The 25,001-nt window shown below is 40.0% G+C and overlaps 1 protein-coding gene across 4 annotated transcripts in view; it reads left to right on the top strand.

Moving 5' to 3' along the window:
• Positions 1–201: 201 nt before the first annotated feature.
• Positions 202–25,001, top strand: part of SCAPER (S-phase cyclin A associated protein in the ER) — a 587,291-nt gene continuing 562,491 nt past the window's right edge. For 2 of the 4 annotated variants that reach the window (XM_030930961.1, XM_030930960.1), the window contains exons 1-2: positions 239–343; positions 20,223–20,287. Coding sequence is in view for 3 of the 4 variants with exons in the window: in XM_030930960.1 (XP_030786820.1) it covers positions 20,282–20,287 (6 nt within the window). In the remaining variant the exon portion in view is untranslated. The other 2 variants (XM_030930958.1, XM_030930959.1) reach the window with 2 other exon arrangements.

Raw genomic sequence — 25,001 nt, 5'->3', positions numbered from 1 at the left:
TAAGGCAGGCGGAGGGAAAAGATTGAGTACGAGAAGGACTTGTGTGACCAAAAGCGGCGGTGTAAGCTTAACCTAGGAAAAGAAACAGCTTCGGAAGAGCCGCGCCGAGACATCGAACCAAATCAACTGTCCGACCTCTCCTCTGGGCGCCCCAACGGCGCGAACCGACGTGCGCCTGCGCGCGGACTACACTGCTCTAGCAGCCGGGAGCGGCGCGGCAGTGAGATCACGTGGTGCATCTAGAAGCCACGCCGCCTCTCCGAGGCCTCCCTGCCCCGCCCCGCCCCGCCCCTTTCCCGGCGGGACGCTCTGAGCCACTCCGAACTGCGCAGGGCGGTCAGGGGTGAGTGTCCGCGAGGGGCGTGCGTAGCGCAGACCCGGGCGGGTCCCGGCTGGGGCGCGGGCCGTCTGAATGCCTTCCGGGGACTAGGGGACAAAATGGCGGCGGGGTACGCCCTTTCACCCCCTCCCCTCACCTGGGAGTGCGGGTGGAGCGGGGCAGGGATCGTTGCTGGGGGAGGGGAGCCGCGGTAGTCTGGGGAGGGCTCAGAGGTCGGCCTCGGGGGCCTTGGGACGGGGGCGGGAGTGAGCCGCGTCCGGGCCTCCTCTCCGGGCTCATCTGGGGTATTAGGGACGTAAGACCCCGCACACTACGCGGTCTGAGGGATGAGTGGGGGGCTGCCGCGTCACCTCACTTGGGGGCAGCCCCGGCCGCGGGTGATGAGGCTTCTGGAATGTCTAAATGCGAGGGGCTCCTGGAGGAGCCGCCCTTCGTTTGACAGGTGATCGTCATCGTCATCTTTCATTCTCAGCGGGTTTTACCATGCTTTCCCTGTACTCTGATCTTAGCTCTGCCCAGGAAACAGGGCAGGAATGGCCTCTCCGTCTTCCAGATGCGTGAGCTGAGGCCTGGAGGAGTGAAGAGCCCCTCGCACCTTGGGAGTTGTGGGACCCAGCCTCTTGCCTCTGTTGCTGCTCTTTTCCCAGCACTTCCTTCGCGCCTTCCCCTACGCCGTTTTCCAGTCTCGTTCGTGGGAACGGCAGCAGGGAGGAACGGGTTTGTTAGAAAGCAGACACAAAACTGGTCCTCTGAGCAACATCTGCTGTTGTTAAGGGGGCCCCCGCTGAGATGAGGCCACCTGTTTGTGAGCAGCTTCCTGTTGCTGGTGGACTGCATCTCTTATTCTAGTTGTGATAAGTTATTTTCCATGAAAATAGCTCTTCATTAATAGTCATTTTACCAGATACTAATTCCTTATATGAATTATAGTTTGTCTTAGTTTATGGATTAATTTCATCATTAACTTTTCATCTTCTTAAATAGTCTGTGGTAGAAGGATGGATGGGCTAGGAGTAATGCTTATTTTATGAATGGAGAAACGGGGGCTCAAAAGGTTATTACTTGCCTTAGATCACCAGCTGGTGAGTGGTAAATCTGGGATTAGGTTTTCTGACTAAGGTTGGTAGTCTGACCACTGTCCTACTCTGACCTATACTGGTGCTCTGTTCCTTGTATTATTTCTGTTAACTATGACTTTTCCTCAAAGTTTGTTGGTTGCAGATGATTTATGCCACTTGAAATGAAGAATGATATTCACTAAATAATTAATTTTTTAATCAATCAAAGTCGATTTTTAATGTATTTTGGAAGGTTGTCTTTGTGGGAGAAGTAATCTGATGGCTTTGAAGGCAGATTGAGTTGAGTTTGTATCTCAGCTCCACCCCTTGTTTTTGGCAAATTAATTTTTCTGAGCCTTTCTCATCTGTAAAGTAGGAATAATATCCACCTCATAAATTTGTTGATAGTAATAAATTAGGTGTCTGTAAAGCATTTAGAACTGTTCCTGACCCATGGTAAGCCCTCAACAAATGCTCTTTTCTTTCTTTCTCCACACTCCCTTGAGCTGCATTACAAATATTCTCTATGTGTCTTTGGTCCATTTGGGTCTGGTACAACAAAATACCTCAGACTGAGTGGCTTATAAACAACTGAAATTCATTTCTTGCAGTTCTGGAGGCTAGGAAGTCCTAGATCAAGATGTCTGATGATTCAGTGTTTGGTGATAGCCTGCTTTCTGGTTAATAGATGGCACCCTCTAGCTGTCTGTCTCCTTACATGGTGCAAGGGTGAAGGGATCTCTCTCTGGCCTCTTATAAGGGCATTTATCCCAATCGTTAAGACTGCCCTCGTAATACAGTCATCTCCCAAAGGCCCCACCTCCTAATATGACCTTGGAAACTAGGATTTCAACACGAATTTTGAAGAACACAAACATGCAGACTATAGCATTATGGTTAATCACTTGGTTGTTCAGGTCAAACAACCATGGAAATGTAATCAGCAGTACTGTACAAATGTGTTTTTAAATAAATTTTGGTGACTGGGGTCCAAAGGATGAAGTATTCTAAACAGACTTTAAAAATGTTTGCCCTTGGTGCTTCATAGGTATTTTAATAACTCCTAAAAGATTGATAGTAAGGCCATTAATCTCTTCAATTAGCTGCAGGAATGTTTTAAAGATAAGATGAAGGGACTTGAGATTCTGTCATTTCTTTCACTTTCTTTTTTCTTGAAACCGAGTTTCACTCTGTCACCCAGGCTGGAGTGCAGTAGGGCGATCTTGGCTCACTGCAAACTCCACCTTCCGGGTTCAAGCGATTTTCCTGCTTCGGCTTCCTGAGTAGCTGGGACTACAGGTGCTCACCACCATGCTCGGCTAATTTTTTTTGTATTTTTAGTAGAGATGGGGTTTCGCCATGTTGGCCATGCTGATCTCGAACTCCTGACCTCAGATGATCCACCTGCCTCGGCCTCCCAAAGTGCTGGGTTTACAGGGCTGAGCCACTGCACCTGGTTTCTTTCACTTTCATGCCTGACCACAGCCCAGATTAGTTTTAAAGGAGAAACAACTTCTTTAGGAATCACATGTGAATGTTATTTAAACACTTAGAAAGTGGTGGTATTATTTAGGGGGAAGTTTAATAGAATTCTCTCTAAGGGTACAATCTGATATCCATTGTGTAATTGGCATTTCTGAAATTGTGGGAGAGACAACTGTAAATGGCTGGCATAGCAAAACTTAATAAAATTCTGTTTGCAGTTTCTGCTGGATGGTAACTTTTTTTTTTAATTCAACTTTTATTATATAGTAAAGGGTACATGTGTAGATTCGTTACATGGGTAAATTGTTTGATGCTGATGCTTGGGGTCCCAACTATCCCATCACACACACAGGCCATAAGCGTAGTAGACAACAGGTGGTTTTTCAGCCCATGCCCCGCTTGGTCTAGTGATCCCTAGTGTCTGTTGTTCGCAACTTTTACCATCATGTATTCAGTGTTTAATTCCCACTTATAAGTGAGAACACACAGTATTTGGTTTTCTTTTCTCATGTTAAGTCACTTAGGACAGTGGTCTCCAGCTCTATATGTGTTACTGCAGAGGGCTTGATTTTGTTCTTTTTTATGGCTGCATAGTATTCAATGGTGCATTTGTAGCTAACCTTTTTCACAAACATGTTTGGCTTTCACTGATTGACTATGGGTCTTGTGAAATATAAAGAGTGAAAAGATCTGCAGTCCAGTGATGGAGCTAGCTTTAAAAATTATTAGAGGCCGGGTACGGTGGCTCATGCCTGTAATCCCAGCACTTTGGGAGGCCGAGGCAGGCAGATCACAAGGTCAGGAGATCGAGACCATTCTGGCTAACATGGTGAAACCCCGTGTCTACTAAAAATACAAAAAATTAGCTGGACGTGCTGGCATGTGCCTGTAGTCCCAGCTACTCAGGAGGCTGAGGCAGGAGAATCGCTTGAATCTGGGAGGTGGAGGTTGCAGTGAGCCGAGATTGTGCCACTGTACTGCAGCCTGAGCAAGACAGCGAGACTCTGTCTCAAAAAAAAAAAAAAAAAAAAGAAAAATTATTTATGGAAAGACTTTTTCTTCTGTGACATGAAACACTAAAGATTTCGTGAAGTTTTGCCAAAATGATAACTTCTTAAAATAATAAGTTCATTTTGTGTTTTGAAACATACACAAAAGAGAATAGTATGATGAACTGCTATGTATCAATCTATTTCAAAAATTAGCTATACATTATACATAGGCAGTATTATTCCATAAAAGTTACCTCCCCACACTAAATTGTTTTGAAGCAAGTTTCAGACATCGTATTTAATTTGTCAAGATTTTAGTATGCATTAGGCCTACTTTTAATACAGTGTTGGAAAAGAGAGAGTTTCAGTATTTTCAATCGAGCATGCCACATTCATGAGAGAAAATAAATAACTTGGTTGACATATTCATGGCAGTATATATAGAAGTAATCAGAATTGAAAATCTTATTAAACAATTTAGAATTATAAAATGTCTATATTGCTCTTCAAATTACTCTTTTTTCTTTTGAGATGGCATTTTGCTCTGTCACCCAGGCTGGAGTGCAGTGGTGCAATCTCGGCTTACTTCAACCTCTGCCTCCTGGGTTCCAGCGATTCTCCTGCCTCAGCCTCCCGAGTAGCTGGGACTACAGGCGCCCGCCACCACACCTGGCTACAAACTACTCATTTTTACCATAATACATGTGTTTTCCGATTAGCAAAGATGTGAACAATTATTGGTAGTTTTTGAGTATGCCTGCAACAACATTAAAGTATCAGACTCAGAAAGGCAAACACTCAGATTTTCTTAAACGTTGGAAAAGGCAAAAACATGGGTGACAGACTTTGTGAATCCTGGAGAGGAACTGTGATTGCAAACCTCAATTTTTCTACAATTTATTGACCAATATGTGGATAATTCATAGATGTACTATCCTGGCTTCAGTTAGGTGGGCCCCTATATTTTGGAGTAGGGCTACCAGCAGGCTTCTCACTGCTTTGGGTCTGCCATTTACTCCTTGCTCTTTTACAACCTGCGTACCCAAACTTGGATAAGGAAAAGATATACCTTTCCTGGCACTTGAGCCCATCTTTACATTTCCATCTCTAGGATTCTTAGGCATCTCCACAGATATTCCGGAATTGCAGGGCAGAATAAGACAAGTGAGACTTCAGTTCTGAACAAGGCAGGAACTTGTTCAGACACTTTGGGCTCAGCCAGACCTAGTGTTCATTCCCTGTTTACCGCCTTTTGTCTTTGTTTTTTTGGGTGCTCCACTTTCTGCTTGGCCACTGTTTTTTTTGCAGCCCCGAGTTTCTCAAATTTCATTGACTTGAGTACCACTGTCAGTGTTTTGCCATATCCATATTTCTTGTATATTAACTGATTTTACATTTAAGATAGTGTTACAGATTTTTGAGTAAATGTCATTTTATTGAAAGAAAATTATGTAAATTATTTTATAGGTGGTACTTAGTTATGGCAAATATCATGAAGGTAGTAACTGAATGATTGCAATTTTGGACATTTTGGATTAGGACATAGCTTGCTTTCTTTTTTAATTTAAAGCTTTATTGACTTCATATACCATAAAATCCACCCATTTAAAATGTACACTTCAGTGATTTTAATGTGTTCACAGAGTTGTGGATCCATTACCGCAATCAACTTTAGAACATTTTCAGTACCCCAATATGAAACCCCATAAGCATTAGCAGCCATTTTCCATTCTGGCCTCCCTCCACACTTCCCCATCTCCAGCTCCAGCCACCCACTAATCTACTTGCTGTCTTTATGGATTTGCCTATTCAGGACTTTTCGCATAAATGGAATTGTACAATATGAAGCCTTTTGTGTGTGACTTCTTCCATTTAACATAATGTTTTCAAGGTTCATCCATGTTGTAGCACGTATCAGCCCTTCATTCCTTTTTATGGATGAATAATATTCCATCATATGGATATACCACATTTTATTCACTTAACAGTTCATGAACATCTTGCATTGTTTCTACTTTTTGGCTATTGCTGCGGTCAATATTCCTGTAGAAGTTTTTGTGTGGACTTGTGTTTTCATTTCTCTTGAGTATAAACCTAGGAGTAGAATTGCTGGGTTATATGGTGGCTTATCTTTTACTTTTTGAGGAACTGCCAGATTGTTACCAAACCAGCCGTATTGGTTTACATTTCCATTGCAGTGTGTGAGGATTCCAGTTTCTCCACATCTTCTCCAACAGTTGTTTTGTCTGTCTTTTTGACTGTAGACATCTTGGTGGGTACGAAGTTATGTCTCACTGTGGCTTTGATATGTATTTCCCTAATGACTAGTGATTTCAACATCTTTTCATATGCTTATTAGCCATTCGTATACATTTTTTGCAGAAATGAGAACATAACCCTTTTAACCTGACATAGTGGTGCTCTTTAACCTGACATGGGTTCTTATTCTTCCTCTTGGTTGCTCTCTGTTGGCTTTTTATTCATATAATCAAGTGACTTGCTCCCCAGAAATTCTTTGTGGTAATCTAGTGTGAAGTATACATCTCCCACTTATGTTTATTTTTACACTGTAGTACCTGTTTACCTAAGTGCACCTGGAAATATCTGGAATTTATTTAAAAACAAAGTTATGCATTTCAGTTCAGAGGCAGAGACAATAATCTGTCAGGTGCCTAATTGAACGCACAAGATGCAGTGATGTAAGGATTTGAAGTTAATCAGTATCTGGTGGGACTTATAATATAACTCAGTCTTTTTTTTTTCTTTTTTTTTGAGATAGAGTCTCTCTCTGTCACCCAGGCTGGAGTGCAGTGGTGTGATGCCAGCTCACTGCAACCTCTGCTTCCCGGGTTCAGGCAATTCTCATGCCTCAGTCTTCCGAGTACCTGGGACTTCAGGTGCGCACCACCACACCTAGCTAAGTTTTTGTATTTTTGGTAGAGATGGGGTTTTGTCATGTTGTCCATGCTGGTCTTGAACTCCTGAGCTCAGGCAGCCTGCCCGCCTCAGCCTCCCAAAGTGCTAGGATTACAGGTGTGAGCCGCTGTGCCCAGCTAATCTTGAACTAACCTTTTTTTTTTTCCTTTTTGTAGGAAAAGGCCTGTGATTAAGAGTTTGTGAACTCTGGACTGAAAAATTTTAAGTGAGAGCCTAGTTTAATCTGTAATTTGGAAGTGCTTTAAATTTAAATCATTACAGGGTTTTAAAGCTGTAATTGTAGTGCAGTGCAATCATATATCAGAAAATCTGAAAATAACAAAAAAATTACCCATAATCCTCTGGTGCACAGCTACCAAGTATTGAGTACTGGTTGTTTGCCATCAAATATTTCTTCACATTTACTTTCTTTGATTTTGAAAATAACCCTACAAAGTAGATATTTTTACTCTTGTTTTATAGCTGTGTACCCTGAGATTCAAAAATGTTAAAGAATTTGTCTAAAGGCTGTGTAGTTTATAATTGGCAGACTTGGGATATGTATTTGTGTCTGACTTCAGAACTTACTCTTTTAAAAAAAAAAAAGTTAATATTTTTAGAGATGAGGTCTCACTCTGTCACCCAGGCTGGAGTGCAGTAGCACGATCATAGCTTACTGCAGCCTCTATCTCCTGGGCTCAAGTGAGCCTCCTTCCTTAGCCTCCCAGGGAGCTGGGACTACAGGTGTGTGCCACTATGCCTGGCTATTTTTTTGTATTTTTGTATTTTTGGTGGATTGCTGGTATTATTTTGTATTTTGGTGTATTCTCCACATTGCCCAGGCTGGTCTCAAACTCCTGAGCTCAAGCAGTCTGCCTGCGTTGGCCTCCCAAAGTTCTAGGATTATAGGGTTATAGGTATGAACCACTGTGCCAGGTCTAGGATTGTTTTTTCTATTTCTGTGAGAAACGTCATGGAGATTTTGATAGGGATTATGTTGAATTTGTAGATTGCTTTGGGTAGTATGGATATTTTAACAATGTTAATTCTTCCAGTTCGTGAACATGGGATGTCTTTCTCTTTATTTGTGTTATTTTCAGTTTGTCATCAATGTTTTATGGTTTTCAGTGTATAGATCTTTCTCTTCCTTGGTTAGATATATATTCCTAAGTATTTTAATAATATTATTATTATTTTTGTTGTTAAAATAAACAATAAAATAAACAATCCTAAAATAGGATGTCATTCTGTCACCCAGTCTGGAGTGCAGTGGTATGATCACAGCTCACTGCAGCCTTGACCTCCCCAGGCTCCGGTTATCCTCCCACCTCAACCTCCTCAGTATCTGGGACTACAGGTACACCCCACCATGCCTGGCCAATTTTCGTTTTTTTGGTAGAGACAGGGTTTCGCCATGTTGCCCAGGCTAGTCTTGAATTCCTGGGCTCAAGTGATCGGCCTGCCTTGGCCTCCGAAAGTACTGGGATTACAGGTGTGAGCCACTGTGGCCAGCCTTTTATTGTCTTTCATGTCCTTCATGCTGTTGTAAATGGAGTTTTTTTTTTATTTCTTTTTTGGATGGTTCATTGTTAGTGTGTAGAAAAGCTACTGATTTTTCTATTTTGTATTTTGATTTTATATGCTACAACTTTACTGAATTTATTAGTTCTAATAGTTTTTGGTGGAACCTTTAGGGTTTTCTGTATATAAGATCATGTCATCTGCAAACAGACAATTTCATTTCTTTTTTTCCTAACTTGGGTACTTTTATTTATTTTTTTTCTTGACTAATTGCCCTTGCTAGAATTTCCAGGACTATATTGAATAGAACTGGATGAGATGGCATTCCTGTCTCGTTCTTGATCTTAGAGGAAAAGCTTTTAAATTTTCACTGTTGTGTATAAAGTTAGCTGTGGGCTTGTCATCTATGATCTTTATTATGACATTACTTATATACCTAATTTATTGAAAGTTTTTATCTTGAAAGGATGTTGAATTTTGTCAGATGCTTTTTCTGCATTTATTGAGATGATCATATGATTTTCATTCTTTATTCTGTTAATGTGGTGTATCTGATGTGTTAATTTGCATATGTCGAACCATTCTTGCAACCCACAAATAATTCCTACCCGATCATAGTGTATGATGCTTTCAATAAGCTGTTGGATTGGTTTGCTGGTATTTTGTGGAGGATTTTTGAATCTATATTCATCAGGGATATGGGCCTGTAATTTTCTTTTCTTCTAGTGTTTATGTCTGGCTTTGGTATTAGGGTAATGTTGGCCTTGTAAAATGAGTTTGGAAATATTTTCTTCAGTTTTTGGGAAGAGTTGAGAAGGATTGGTATTAATTCTTCATTAAATGTTTGGTAGAATTTGCCAGTGAAGCCATGAGGTCCTAGGTTCTTCTCTCTCCTGAGTTTTTTATTACAAAATCAGCCTTCTTACTTGTTATTGATCTGGTCAGATTTTTTATTTCTTCATGATTCAGTCTTGGTAGGTTGTATATTTCTAGGAGTTTACTTATTTTCTCTAAGTTATTCAATTTGTTGGCATGTAATTATTCAAAGTAGTCCTTTATGATCCCTTTATTTCTGTAATATCAGTTGTAATGTTTCCTCTTACATTTATAATTTTGTTTGTGTCTTCTTTTTTCTTAGTCTAGCTAAAGGTTTTTCAGTTTCATTTATCTTTTTCATAAGAGTTTCATTTCAACTCTTAGTTTCATTGATCTTTTCTGTTTTTTTAGTCTCTATTTCATTGATTTTTGCTCTGTTATTATTTCCTTCCTTATGCTGACTTTAGATTTAGTTTGTTCTTTTTTTAGTTCCTTGAGGTGTAAACTTAGGTTATTTATCTGAGTTGTTTCATCTTTCTCTTTTTTTCTTTTCATAGTTGGGATCTTGCTATGTTGCCCAGGCTGGAATGTAGAGACTAGTCTCAGGCGTGATCATAGCACACTACAGCCTCGAACTCTTGGGCTCAAGCAATCCTCCCACCTCAGTCTCCTGACTAGCTGAGATTACAGGTGTTCACATCACGCGAGGCTGATGTCTGTCTGTGTCATTTTTTTTGAGTTGAAATCTCGCTCTGTCGCCCACAGAGTGCAGTGGTGTGATCTCAGCTCACTGCAACCTCCACCTCCCAGGTTCAAGCGATTCTCCTGTCTCAGCCTCCCAAGCAGTGGGACTGCAGGCACGTGTCACTGTACCCAGCTAATTTTTTGTATTTTTAGTAGAAATGGGGTTTCACCATGTTGGCCAGGCTGGTCTTGAACTCCTGACCACAGGTGATCTGCCCGCCTTGGCCTCCCAAAGGGCTGGAATTACAGACCTGAGCCTCTGTGCCCAGCCCTGTCTGTCTTTATGTAGGCTTTTATCACTATAAACTTGCCTCTTAGAACTGCTTTTATTGTATCCCATAAGTTTTGCTATGTTGTGTTACCATTTTCACTTGTTTCAGATACTTTTTGATTTCCCTTTTGATTTTTTTCTTTGACCCATTGATTGTTTAGTTGTGTGTTGTTTAATTTTCACATATTTGTGAATTTTTCAGTTTTCTTCCTGTTATTTCTAGCTTTATACCATTGTGGTCAGAAAAGGTACTTATTTAAATCTTCTTGAATTTGTTGAATTCTTGAACTTCTTGAAATTTGTGGCCTAACATATGATCTATCCTAGAGAATATTGTGTGTGCTTGAAAATGTGTTGTATATTCTGCTGCTGTTGGATGGAATGTTCTACATATGTCTGTTAGGTCCATTTGGCCTATAGAATTGTTCAAGTTCACTGTTTCCTTGTTGATTTTTTTTTTTGTCTGGATGGTCTATCCCTTGTTGAAAGTGAGATATTGAAGTCCCCTACTATTAATGTATTGCTGTCTATTTTTCCCTTCAGTGGTGTTAAAATTTTGGTGCTCCAGTGTTGGGTGCATACATATCTACAGTGGTTATATCCTTTTGATGAATTGCCCCTTTATCATTATGTAATGACTTCCTTTTTTTTTAATTATTATTATACTTTCAGTTCTAGGGTACATGTGCACAAAGTGCAGGTTTGTTACATAGCTATACATGTGCCATGTTGGTTTGCTGCACCCATCAACTTGTCATTTACATTAGGTATTTCTCCTAATGCTATCCCTCTCCCAGCCTCCACCTCACGACAGGCCCCACCCTGTGTCCAAGTGTTCTCATTTTTCAGTTCCCACCTATGAGTGAGAACATGCAGTGTTTGGTTTTCTGTCCTTGTCATAGTTTGCTGAGAATAATGGTCTCCAGCTTCATCCATGTTCCTGCAAAGGAAATGAACTCATCGTTTTTTATGGCTGCATAGTATTCCATGATGCATATGTGCCACATTTTCTTAATCCAGTCTATCACTGATGGACATTTGGGTTGGTTCCAAGTCTTTGCTATTGTGAACAGTGCTACAGTAAACATACGTGTGCATGTGTCTTTATAGCAGCATGATTTATAATCCTTTGGGGATATACCCAGTAATGGGATTGCTGGGTCAAATGGTATTTCTAGTTCTAGATCGTCGAGGAATCGCCACACTGTCTTCCACAATGGTTGAACTAATTGACACCCCCACCAACAGTGTAAAAGCATTCCTATTTCTCCACATCCTCTCCAACATCGTTGTTTTCTGACTTTTTAATGATGGCCATTCTAACTAGCGTGAGATGGTATCTCATTGTGGTTTTGGTTTGCATTTCTCTGATGGCCAGTGGTGATGAACATTTCTTCATGTGTCTGTTGGCTGCATAAATGTCTTCTTTTGAGAAGTGTCTGTTCATATCCCTTGCCCACTTTTTGATGGAGTTGTTTTTTCTTGTAAATTTGTTTAAGTTCTTTGTAGATTCTGGATATTAGCCCGTAGTCAGATGGATAGATTGCAACAATTTTCTCCCATTCTGTAGGTCGCCTGTTCGCTCTGTTGGTAGTTTCTTTTGCCGTGCAGGAGCTATTTAGTTTAATTAGATCCCATTTGTCAATTTTGGCTTTTGTTGCCATTGCTTTTGGTGTTTTAGTCATGAAGTCTTTGCCCATGCGTATGTCCTGAATGGTATTGCCTAGGTTTTCTTCTAGAGTTTTTATGGTTTTAGGTCTTACATTTAAGTCTTTAATCCATCTTGAATTAATTTTTGTATAATTTTGTATAAGGAAGGGATCCAGTTTCAGCTTCCTACATATGGCTAGCCAGCTTTCCCCACACCATTTATTAAATAGGGAATCCTTTCCCCATTTCTTGTTTTTGTCAGGTTTGTCAAAGTTCAGATGGTTGAAGTTCAGATGGTTGTAGATGTGTGGTGTTATTTCTGAGGCCTCTGTTCTATTCCATTGGTCTATATATCTGTTTTGGTACCATTACCATGCTGTTTTGGTTACTGTAGCCTTGTAGCATAGTTTGAAGTCAGGTAATGTGAAGTCTCCACCTTTATCATTTTTGCTTAGGATTGTCTTGGCAATGCGCGCCCTTTTTTGGTTCCATATGAACTTTAAAGTAGTTTTTTCCAATTTTGTGAAGAAAGTCATTGGTAACTTGATGGGGATGACATTGAGTCTATAAATTACTTTGGGCAGTATTGCCATTTTCATGATATTGATTCTTCCTATCCGTGAGCATGGAATATTATTCCGTTTGTTTGTGTCCTCTTTTATTTTGTTGAGTAGTGGTTTGTAGTTCTCCTTGAAGAGGTTCTTTACATCCCTTGTAAGTTGGATTCCTAGGTATTTTATTCTCTTTGAAGCAATTGTGAATGGGAGTTCACTCATGATTTGACTCTGTTTGTCTGTTATTGGAGTGTAGGAATGCTTGTGATTTTCACACATTGATTTTATATCCTGAGACTTTGCTGAAGTTGCTTATCAGCTTAAGGAGATTTTGGGCTGAGACAATGGGGTTTTCTAAATATACAATCATGTCATCTGCAAACAGGGACAATTTGGCTTCCTCTTTTCCTAATTGAATGCTCTTTATTTCTTTCTCTTGCCTAATTGCCTTGGCCAGAACTTCCAACACTATGTTGAATAGGAGTGGTGAGAGAGGGCATCCTTGTCTTGTGCCAATTTTCAAAGGGAATGCTTCCAGTTTTTGCCCATTCAGTATGATCTTGACTGTGGGTTTGTCATAAATAATTTATTATTTTGAGATATGTTCCATCAATACCTAGTTTATTGGGAGTTTTTAGCACGAAGGGCTGTTGAATTTTGTCTGAGGCCTTTTCTGCATCTATTGAGATAATCATGTGGTTTTTGTCATTGATTCTGTTTATGTGATGGATTATGTTTATTGATTTGTGTATGTTGAACCAGCCTTGCATCCCAGGGATGAAGCTGACTTGATTGTGGGTGGATAAACTTTTTGATGTGCTGTGGATTCAATTTGCCAGTATTCTACTGAGGATTTTTGCATCGATGTTCATCAGGGATATTGGTCTAAAATTCCCTTTTTTTGTTGTGTCTCTGCCAGGCTTTGGTATCAGGATGATGCTGGCCTCATAAAATGCGTTAGGGAGGATTCCCTCTTTTTCTATTGATTGGAATAGTTTCAGAAGGAATGGTAACAGCTCCTATTTGTACCTCTGGTAGAATTTAGCTGTGAATCCATCTGGTCCTGGACTTTTTTTGGTTGGCAGGCTATTAATTATTGCCTCAATTTCAGAGCCTGTTATTGGTCTATTCAGAGATTCAACTTCTTCCTGGTTTAGTCTTGGGAGGGTGTATGTGTCCGGGAATTTATCCATTTGTTCTGGATTTTCTAGTTTATTTGCGTAGAGGTGTTTATTTATACCACTCTGATGGTAGTTTGTGTTTCTGTGGGCTCTGTGGTGATATCCCCTTTATCATTTTTTATTGTATCTATTTGATTCTTCTCTCTTTTCTTCTTTATTAGTCTTGCTAGCGGTCTATCAGTTTTGTTGATCTTTTCAAAAAACCAGCTCCTGGATTCATTGATTTTTTTGAAGGGTTTTTTGTGTCTCTGTCTCCTTCAGTTATTAGTTATTTCTTGCTCTGATCTTAGTTATTTCTTGCCTTCTGCTAGCTTTTGAATTTATTTGCTCTTTTCTAGTTCTTTTAATTGTGATGTTAGGGTGTCAATTTTAGATCTTTCCTGCTTTCTCTTGTGGGCATTTAGTGCTATAAATTTCCCTCTACCCACTGCTTTAAATGTGTCCTAGAGATTCTGGTATGTTGTGTCTTTGTTCTGATTGGTTTCAAAGAACATCATTATTTCTGCCTTTGTTTCATTATTTGCCCAGTAGTCATTCAGGAGCAGATTGTTCAGTTTCCCTGTATTTGTGTAGTTTTGAGTGATTTTCTTAGTCCTGAGTTCTAATTTGATTGCACTGTGGTCTGAGAGACAGTTTGTTGTGATTTCTTTTCTTTTGTATTTGCTGAGGAGTGCTTTACTTCCAATTATGTGGTCAATTTTAGAATAAGTGCGATGTGGTGCTGAGAAGAATATTCTGTTGATTTGGGGTGGAGAGTTCTATAGATGTCTATTAGGTCCACTTGGTGCAGAGCTAAGTTCAAGTCCTGGGTATCCTTGTTAACCTTCTGTTTCGTTAATCTGTCTAATATTGACAGTAGGGTGTTAAGGTCTCCCATTATTATTGTGTGGGAGTCTAAGTCTCTTTGTAGGTCTCTAACGATTTGCTTTATGAATCTTGGTGCTCCTGTATTGGATGCATGTATATTTAGGATAGCTGCTCTTCTTGTTGAATTGATCCCTTTACCATTATGTAATGGCCTTTGTGTCTTTTGATCTTTGTTGGTTTAAAGTGTGTTTTATCAGAGACTAGGATTGCAACCCCTGCTTTTTTTTTTTTGCTTTCCATTTGCTTGGTAGACCTTCCGCCATACTTTAGTTTGAGCCTGTGTGTATCTCTGCACATGAGATGTATCTCCTAAATACAGCACACTGATGGGTCTTGACTCTTTGTCCAGTTTGCCAGTCTGTGTCTTTTAATTGAGGCATTTAGCCCATTTACATTTAAGGTTAATATTGTTATATGTGAATTTGATCCTGTCATTATGATGTTAGCTGGTTATTTTGCCCGTTAATGGATGCAGTTCCTTCATAGCATCGATAGTCTTTACTATTTGACATGTTTTTGCAGTGTCTGGCACCAGTTGTTCTTTTCCATGTTTAGTGCTTCCTTCAGGAGCTCTTGTAAGGCAGGCCTGATGGCAACAAAATCTCTCAGCATTTGCTTGTCTATAAAGGCTTTTATTTCTCCTTTACTTAAGAAGCTTAGTTTCACTGGATATGAAATTATGGGTTGAAAATTCTTTAGGAATGTTGAATATTGGCACCTACTCTCTTTTGCCTTGTAGGGTTTCTGCCAAGAGATCTGCTGTTAGTCTGATGGGCTTCCCTTTGTGGGTAACCTGACCTTTCTCTCTGGCTGCCCTTAACACTTTTTCCTTCATTTCAACCTTTGTGAATTGACAATTATGTGTCTTGGGGTTTCTCTTCTCGAGGAGTATCTTTGTGGTGTTCTCTGTATTTCCTGAATTTGAATGTTGGCCTACCTTGCTAGGTTGGGGAGGTTCTCCTGGATAATACCCTGCAGAGTGTTTTCCAACTTGATTCCATGCTCCCTATCAGTTTCAGGTGCACCAATCAAACATAGATTTGGTCTTTTCACATAGTCCATATTTCTTGGAGGCTTTGTTTCTTTCTTTTTACTCTTTTTTTGTCTAATCTTCTCACTTCATTTCGTTAATTTGATCTTCAGTCACTGATATCTTTTCTTCCACTTGATTGAATTGGCTATTGAAGCTTGTGCATGCGTCACGAAGTTCTCGTGCCATGGTTTTCAGCTCCATCAGGTCATTTAAGGTCTTCTCTCCACTGTTCATTCTAGTTAGCCTTTCATCTAACCTTTTTTCAAGGTTTTTAGCTTCCTTGCAATGGGTTAGAACATGCTTCTTTAGTTTGGAGAAGTTTGTTATTACCAACCTTCTAAAGCCTGCTTCTGTCAACTTGTCATTTTCCATCCAGCTTTGTTCTGTTGCTGGTGAGGAGCTGTGATCCTTTGGAGGAGAAGAGGCACTCTGGTTTTTAAGAATTTTCAGCTTTTCTGCTCTGGTTTCTCCCTATCTTTGTGGTTTTATCTGCCTTTGGTCTTTGATGTTGGTAACCTACAGATGAGGTTTTGGTGTGGATGTCGTTTTTGTTGATGTTGATGCTATTCCTTTCTGATTGTTAGTTTTCCTTCTAACAGTCAGGTCCCTCAGCTGCAGATCTGTTGGAGTTTGCTGGAGGTCTACTCCAGACCCTGTGTGCCTGGGTATCAACAGTGGAGGCTACAGAACAGCAAATATTGCAGAACAGTAAATATTGCTGCCTGATCCTTCCTCTGAAAGCTTCGTCCCAGAGGGGCCATTGCCTGTATGAGGTGTCTGTTGGCCTCTCCTGGGAGGGATCTCACCGTTAGGCTACACGGCGGTCAGGGACCCACTTCAGGAGGCAGCCTGTCTGTTCTCAGAGCTCAAACGCCATGCTGGGAGAACCACTGCTTTCTTCAGAGCCATCAGACAGGGACATTTAAGTCTGCAGAAGTTGTCTGCTGCTTTTTGTTCAGCTATGCCCTGCCCACAGAGGTGGAGTCTGTAGAGGCAGTAGGCCTTGCTGAGCTGTGGTGGGCTCTGCCTAGTTCAAGCTTCCTGGCTGCTTTGTTTACCTACTCAAGCCTCAGCAATGGTGGATGGCCCTCCTCCACTAGGCTGCAGCCTTGCAGGTTGATCTCAGACTGCTGCACCAGCAGTGAGCAAGGCTCCGTGGGCATGGGACCCGCTGAGCCAGGCATGGGAGAAAATCTCCTAGTCTGTGAGTTGCTAAGACCATGGGAAAAGTGCAGTATTTGGGCGAGAGTGTACCGATTTTCCAGGTACAGTCTGTCACGGCTTTCCTTGGCTGGGAAGGGGAAATCCCCGACCCCTTGCACTTCCCAGGTGAGGCAACACCCCGGCCTGCTTCGGTTCGCCCTCTGTGGGCTACACCTACTGTCCAACCAGTCCCAATGAGATGAACCAGGTACCTCAGTTGGAAATGCAGAAATCACCTGTTTTCTGTGTTGATCACACTGGAAGCTGCAGACTGGAGCTGTTCCTATTTGGCCATCTTGGAACACACTCTGACTTTTTAAAAACTTTTATTTTAAGTTCAGGGGTACAAGTGCAGGTTTGTTATGTTGGTAAACTTGTGTCATGGGACTTTGTTGTACAGATTGTTTCACTACCCAAGTATTCAACATAGTACCCATCAATTATTTTTCCTGATCCCCTCCCTCCTCCCACCCTCCACTCTCCGAAAGGCCCCAGTGCATGCTGTTCCCCTCTATGTGTCCATGTGTTCTCATCATTTAGCTCTCACATATAAGTGAGAACATGCGGTGTTTGGTTTTCTGTTCCTGTGTTAGTTTGCTATGGATAATGGCCTCTAGCTACATTCATGTACCTGCAAATGACATGATCTCATTCTTTTTTATGACTCTATGATATTCCCTGTTGTATATGTACCACATTTTTTTTATCCAGTCATTGAGGGCATTTAGGTTGATTCCATGTCTTTGCTATTGTGAATCGTGCTGTAATGAACATACAGGTGTATATGTCTTTATAATAGAATGATTTATGTTCCCTTGGATATATACCCAGTAATGGGATTGAATGATATTTCTGTCTTTAGGTCTTTGAGGAATCACCACAGTATCTTCCACAATGGCTGAACTTAATTTACACTGCCACCAACAGTGTATAAGTGTTCCTTTTTCTCCAGAACCTTGCCAGCATCTGATTTTTTTATTTTTATTTATTTATTTTTCAGAGAGAGTCTCACTCTGTTGCCCAGGCCAGAGTGCAGTGGTGAGATCTTGGCTCACTGCAACCTCTGCCTCTCGGTTTCAAGCAATTCTCCTGCCTCAGCCTCCCAAGTAGCTGGGATTACAGGAGCACACTACCACACCCAGCTAATTTTTGTATTTTGAGTAGAGACAGGATTTTTCCCTGTTGCCCAGGCTGGTCTTGAACTCTTGACCTCAGGTGATCTGCCCACCTCGGCCTCTCAATGTGCTGGGATTACAGGAGTGAGCGACCGTGCCCAGCTGTGGGTTTTATTTTTATACACTTTCACATTGTTAGCATCCTTTTAAAAAATTTGTATAAATTTATAGGGTTCATGTACAATTTTGTGGGAATGTGAATTATTACACTCTCTATGGAAAACACTATGAGGATGTCTTGAAAAACTAAAAAATAGAATTACCATTTGATCCAACAATCCCACTACTGGGTATCTACCCAATGGAAATCAATATGCCAAAATGATACCTGCACTTATATGTTTATTGCAGCGTATTCACAGTAGTAAAGATAAGAAATCAGCTTGTGTCTATCAACAGATGAATGATTAGTCTTCTTTTGTTTCAACTTGAATAACTTCTTTTAGCCTTTTTATAAGGTGGGGCGAACTCCCACGGCTTTTCTTTGTTTGGTAGTGTTATGATTTTAAATCGGGCCAGGTGTGCATGGTGGCTTATGCCTTTAATCCCAGCACTTTGGGAGACTGAGGTGGGTGGATTGCTTAAGCCCAATAGTTCAAGACCAGCCTAGGCAATGTGGTGAAACCCCGTCTGTGCCAAAAAATAAAAAAATTACCCAGGCATGGTGGTGTGCACCTGTAGTCCCAGCTACTCAGGAGGCTGAGGTGGGAAGATGGCTTTAGTCAGGGAGGCAGAGGTTGCAGTGAGCCAAGATCGCACCATTGCACTCCAGTCTGGGCGACAGAGCCAGGCCTTGTCTCAAAATGAGTGAATGAATTAACGAATGTTATATGGGAAGGCCTCATTGAGAGTGACATTTGTGCAAAGTGAATTGGGAGTGTTCCACATAGGAGGTCCAACAAGTGTAAACCCATAATGCTAGAATATGTCTAGCATGCTGGGAAACATAAAGAGGCCAGTGTGATTGGAGTACAAATGAATGCTGGGGAGAATGGGTATATGGAATTGGAAAATTTTGGACATGATAGGCTACTGTGAGGACTTTGGCTTTTACTCTGAGTGAGATGGAGAGATGTTGGAGGTTTGTGAGCAGAGGTAGTACATTTGAAAAATAGAATAGCTTTACTGATAAATGATTCATATACTATATAATTTCCCCATTTAAAAATGTTTTTTAGTATATTCACAGAGATTTGCAGCCATCACCATAATTACTTTTAGAACATTTTCATCACCCGCTGAGGAAACCCTGTGCTTATTAGCAGTTACTTTCATTTTCTCCTAACCCCCCAGCCTTCAGCAATCTCTCTTTTCTGACACTATGGATTTGACTGTTCTGGACATTTCACATATGTGGAATCATACAATTTGTGTTCTTTTATAACTGGCTTCTTTCACTTGGCATGTATTATAGCATGTATTAGCACTTTCTTCCTTTTTTTTTGGTCTTTTATCCATTTTTATGTCCTTTTATTCATTGTGTGAATGTGCATTTTATTTTTCCATTCATCAGTTGACGGGTATTTGGGTTGTTTCTACTTTTTAGCTGTTATGAATAATGCTGCTGTGAACATTTGTATATACATTTTTTCTGGACGTATGTTTACTGGTACTGCATTTTAAAGGAGCATATTTTATTGACAAAGGATAAATGATCTAGGTTTTCTTCCAGAAGGAGGTTTGGTTCCAATTGCCGCTTTCTTTTTTTTGTTCACTGACTCTTCATACAGGGTTAGGTCTTTTTTTTTTTTTTCTTGTTAAGCAATTTCCCGGTCCCTTTCTGTTCTGTCTGGTTTCCCTGACTTGGATTTCTTTGAGTAAAAGTTTGGCCATATTAAATAGGTTACCTGAAAGGTACGGGCTGTTATACTTAGAGCCTTATGTAATTGTTAATTAAGATATTCTGATAAAATCTTAGTTTGTGAACGTTCTTAAGGAAAGTTACACAGGGTTTTCTATGCTGAGTTGAGACTCATTAGCGAGTCAGTTCAGTGAAAGCAGCATTTAAAAACCGAAATAGAATACAGAAGGAAATATTAGAATGCATCTGTTACTTTACGAAACTTTTAATTCAGTTAAACGTGTATGAACTGGGTAAGATATAAAACGTGTATGTGTTTATGAGTTGTAGTAAAAAAGTTTGGAACCCCTCTGGGTTAGGATGTCCGTGTAATTAATACTGTTCCTTTTCCATTTGATTTTTATTTTTTGGAGAGCATTGAGGTCTTGTTCAGCATGGAGTATTTAAAGACTGCTATATTATACCCCAACAGGTAATATAAAGGAGCAGTTTTTTTTTTTTGTTGTTGTTGTTTAATGTAAGTGTGGGGATGAGATTTGTATCTTTTTATGAATAATTATGGTTTTCTGGTAATGTTATAACTAAGCATATATATATATTTTTATTGTATTGTAGGAGTCATACTCCATGGGTTTATGTGATAAATGATCTTGGCATAGAAGAGAATTTAAAGAATGATGGTAAGTGATAACTTAAAGACTACTAGCCTTAGTTTTTTTGCCTTTCTCTTTTCTTCCTTTCTTTTATCTTTTTTAATGTAATAGTTGTTTCATTCAAGATACCCTATGGAACACATTGTCATAAAGCACAGTGATAAAGTGAGCAACTATGAATGTACTATTTAACCTTAGAGCCCAGGAACCCTGCTGCTCCTCAGGCTTGCCTCTAACACTTATGGTACCTAGGTTAGGAATACAAGTGGAAGCCAGCTTTTAAAATGTCTTAAGATTAAATAGTTACCAATCAATGCATACTAACAGCCTGACCTGGCCTCCTATCCAGGGTCCAGCCGGGTCTTAAAGGAATCTACTCTCCCTGGGTCAGGTAGGGTAGAAGTTGGGCTAGGGTAGGTCTTGAATCTAGTATGGGGACTGATGTGAAATTCCCCAGAGAGCCAGGGAAAAACAGGTTTCTGTCCCCCACACTTTACTTTTCTAACTCAACATTTTTCAGGCAATTCCAAACATCTTAAACTACTCAAATTGAGGAGGAAAAAGGAATGTAAGTATATAGGGAGTCCAGTCTGCCTGGATACTTCCTTTGGGATAGTTGGGGTGACTAACCTTAGTCAAAAGCAGATTCTTGCTCTGGTTTTTCCAGCACAGATGCTGATTTGCCTTCTTCCTTCTCCTCTTATTGTGTCTGCCCTAGGGGGACCCAGTTTAGTTTGGGAGTCCCTCTCTCTTAATTTGTGTTCACTCAATTAGTTACTGATCCCTTTTTGGATTTTGGTGTTTTTGATAGGTGCAACCTTCTAAAGTGTGGGGCTCAGGGCAGAGCCCCTTCTTCTGGTTGAAAGAGCAGGAGAGGGCTGGGTGTGGTGGCTCACGCCTGTAATCCCAGCACTTTGGGAGGCCTAGATGGGCAGATCACGAGGTCAGGAGATCAAGACCATCCTGGCTAACACGGTGAAACCCCATCCCTGCTAAAAATACAAAAAATTGGCCAGGCGTGGTGGCAGGCGCCTGTAGGCCCAGCTACTCGAGAGGCTGAGGCAGGAGAATGGTGTGAACCCGGGAGGCGGAACTTGCAATGAGCCAAGATCTCACCACTGCACTCCAGCCTGGGCGACAGAGTGAGACTCTGTCTCAAAAAAAGAAAAAAGAAAAAAAAAAAAAGAGCAGGAGAGCATATTTGTTGTGTGCTTTTATCTCATCCCTCCCCACTTCATACTCTTCCTCAGTTCTAAGGTTTTGATTTTTCATATCTGTCATTTGGGGTTATTTTCTGTTGGTCTGCTTTTGGGTCTTTTGGTCATAAACTATGCTTTTGTTTGCCAGCAGATTTCTTTTTTTTAATCTGCCCTAATTTTGAAAGATGGTCTTAGAGGGAATAGAAGTCTAGGTTGACAGATTTTTTTTTTCTTAATATCTTTTTTTTTTCTTCTTGAGACAGAGTCTTTCTTTGTCACGTAGTCTGGAGTGCAGTGGCACAATCAGCTCACTGCAGTTTTTACCACCTGGCTCAAGCAGTCCTCCCACCTCAGCCTCCTAAGTAGCTTGGAACTATGCCACCACGCTTGGCCAATTTTTTTATTTTTTATTTTTTTGTAGTGATAGAGTCTTGCTTTGTTGCCCAGGCTGGTCTTGAACTCCTGACCTCAAGTGATCCTCCTACGTTGGTCTTCTTCCACAGTGCTGGGATTACAGGCATGAGCCACTATGCCTGGTCTATCTTAGTATCTTGACAAAAGAGATTCCACCGTCCTAATATGCAGCATTTACATAGTTCAAAATTCAAACTATAAAACAATGTTCATTTAGAGAAATTCAACTTTCTTCTCTCTTCTTTCTCTTCTTCCCTTGTGGGTAACATTAAAATTTTTTTTTTAATTGTAATTTCTAAAATTTAAATTGTGCTAATACAAATAACATGACATTTATCATCTGAACCATTTTTAAGTATGCAGTTCAGTGATATTAAGTATATTCATATTGTTATGCAGTTATCACTATTACTCATCTTCAGAACTCCTTGTCTTGCAATATTGAAACTATATACATTAAACAATAATTTCCCATTTCCCCTTACCCCCTGCTCCTGTACCACTTGCTGTGTCTGTGATTTTGACTACTTTATGTACCACATATAAGTGAAATCATCCAGTATTTGTCTTTTTGTGTTTGGCTTATTTCATTTAGCATAATGTCTTCAATACTCATCCATATTGTAGCATATGTCAGAATTTCCTTCCTCTTTAAGACTGAATAATATTCTGTTGTCAGTATATATTACATTTTGCTTATCCATTCATCAGACACTTGGACTGTTTCCCCTTTTTAGCTATTGTGAATGATGATGCTATGAACATGGGTGTACAGATAGATATCTCTTCAAGACTGTTTTCAGGCCAGACTCAATGACTTACGCCTGTAATCCTAGCACTTTGGAAGGCTGAGCCAGTTGGCTCACTTGAGGTCAGGAGTTTGAGACCAACTTTGCCAACCCTGGCTCTACTAAAAATACAAAAATCAGCTGGCGTGGTGATATGCACCTTTAATCCCAGCTACGTGAGAGGCAGAGGCATGAGAATCGCTTGAATGCAGGAGGCAGAGGTTGCAGTGAGCCATGATCATACCACTGCACTCAAGCCTGGGTGTCAGAGCAAGACTCTGTCTCCAAAAAGTAAATAAATAAATAAAATAGTGAAGAACTGTTTTCAGTTATTTTGGGTACATAACCAGAAGTGGAACTTCTAGATAATATGGTAAATCTACTTTTAATTTTTGGAGGAACTGTCATAGTGTTTTCTGCAGTGGCTGCAACATTTAAAATTCCCACCAACAGTGCACAAGGGTTCCAATTTTTCCACGTCCTTGCCAACATTTTTTATTTTCTGTTGTTTTGATAGTAGTCATTTTAATGGGTGCATGGGTAATCATTTTTATTAATGTTTGATTTATCCTTTATATTTTCAAAAAGAAGAATGCATATTTATATGTATATACATGTGTTTTTCTTTTTTGAACCTAAAGATAATATATTTTAGTATCTTGGGAGGTTTTTTTTTTACTCAGCAATATATTCTAGAGTGTTAAAGATCTTAATTTCTTTTTATAGCTGCATACTATTTCCTATTGATCTTTGTTTTAAAACTCTAGCAGGTAAGATATAGTAAAGCTTTTCTTATCTGCCAATTGTGACTCTAAGGAATATGTCCAAAAACCTGAAAGGAAATGAAAAATGCCTATGATCATACACAACAGATAGTCCACACACTGTAAGTATATTCACTGTACTTGCAGAATTCTTGAGTTCCTTATTCAGAACTATAATAGTACATTTCCCATAAGCCTAGCAAATAAGAATTGACAGCTAATAGCTTGTTAGGGAAGAGGAGAAAATAATTAATAATTAAGCTTTTGTGTCCTACTTAATCATCAGGAAGTAAAGAACTAAAAAATCTTTAACAACACTTTTGTCTGTGCCCATTTATTTTAGGACAACTATCTTTGGTATTTCTATAACTCCTGAGGCATAATTAAATTATAGTATCATATAGAAGTTGGTGTTCATAGTGATAACCTGAAGTTATCAAGAAAAGAATAGGTTTCTTTAGTAGCCTGTGTTGCAGAGGTCAAGGAAATGTGTTTAGAGATTTTTATACAAAATAGTAAAACCAAAAAGAATTAGTGCTTAGCAGGGAAAACTTCAGTTATAAATTTATGTAGAACACCTCCTTTCCCAATAATGTTCATTTATTGATGTATTTTTAAAAATCATTCTGCCAGTTCATTCATTCGTGACATATTTATGTGCCAGGCGCCATCCTAGACAGTGAGAATAGAGTGGTGAACAAAACCTAGTCCTTCAGAAACTTACTGTCTAATGGGAAGACAGAATAAACACATTAAATGTATGATTTAAAATATAATTGTGGTTAAGTGTTACAAAGGAGTACAAATTGGTTTGAGTATATAAAAGGAATCCTGGCCAAGTCTTGGGGTTGAAGAAAACTTAGCCTTAGGAAGTTACATTTAAGTTGGAATTCAAAAGATCATTAGGCTTTGGCTGGGCCAAGAGGAATACTCTTAATCAGGATGCTTTCAGTAGCAAGTAGAGTTGGCTTCAGATAAGAGTTGATCCAGTGGCTCAACAGTGTCATCAAGAATTTGATTGCTTTTCCTCCGCTTACTCTGGCTTCTGTTCTGTTGCCATTATTTTAAGACTTGCTGTCTTTATGATCCCTAGATGGTTAGCAGTAGTTTTCAAAGCTGTATATTCCCTAATATATGGCCAGTAGGAGAGTCTTTTCTTTAACATTCCAGTAAAAGATCTGAGATCCTCAGTTTTGATCACCTTAGGTCACATGCTCACCTCTGGATCACTTGTTGTGGATAGGTGAGCAGATTGACTTAGGCAAGGTCATGTGCTGTGCCCTGGAGTTAGGGACAAAATGTGCTTATCTAGAACCACAAGGGACCCCAACAAAAACTGTTAGGAAAGGAGGATGTAGAGAATGAATGCTAGGGAGGAAGCCAATAAATGTGCATTATAGAGGGGCAGATTATTCCACATGGAAGAAACAATTCTGTGTAAATGTCCTGAATTAGGATGGAGCTTGGTGCTTATGGGGAACTGAATGAAAGTCAGTGATATTGGAGCATGGCAAAGGAGGAAAAGAATAGTACAAGATGAGACTGGAGGCCAGGTCATGTATTTATAGATAATACC

Source organism: Rhinopithecus roxellana, chromosome 5 (genome assembly GCF_007565055.1).
Source record: "Rhinopithecus roxellana isolate Shanxi Qingling chromosome 5, ASM756505v1, whole genome shotgun sequence".
NCBI classification, from domain to species: Eukaryota; Metazoa; Chordata; class Mammalia; order Primates; family Cercopithecidae; genus Rhinopithecus; species Rhinopithecus roxellana.
Note: the sequence above shows the minus strand (reverse complement) of the source record. Positions and strands in the feature narration are given on the sequence as shown.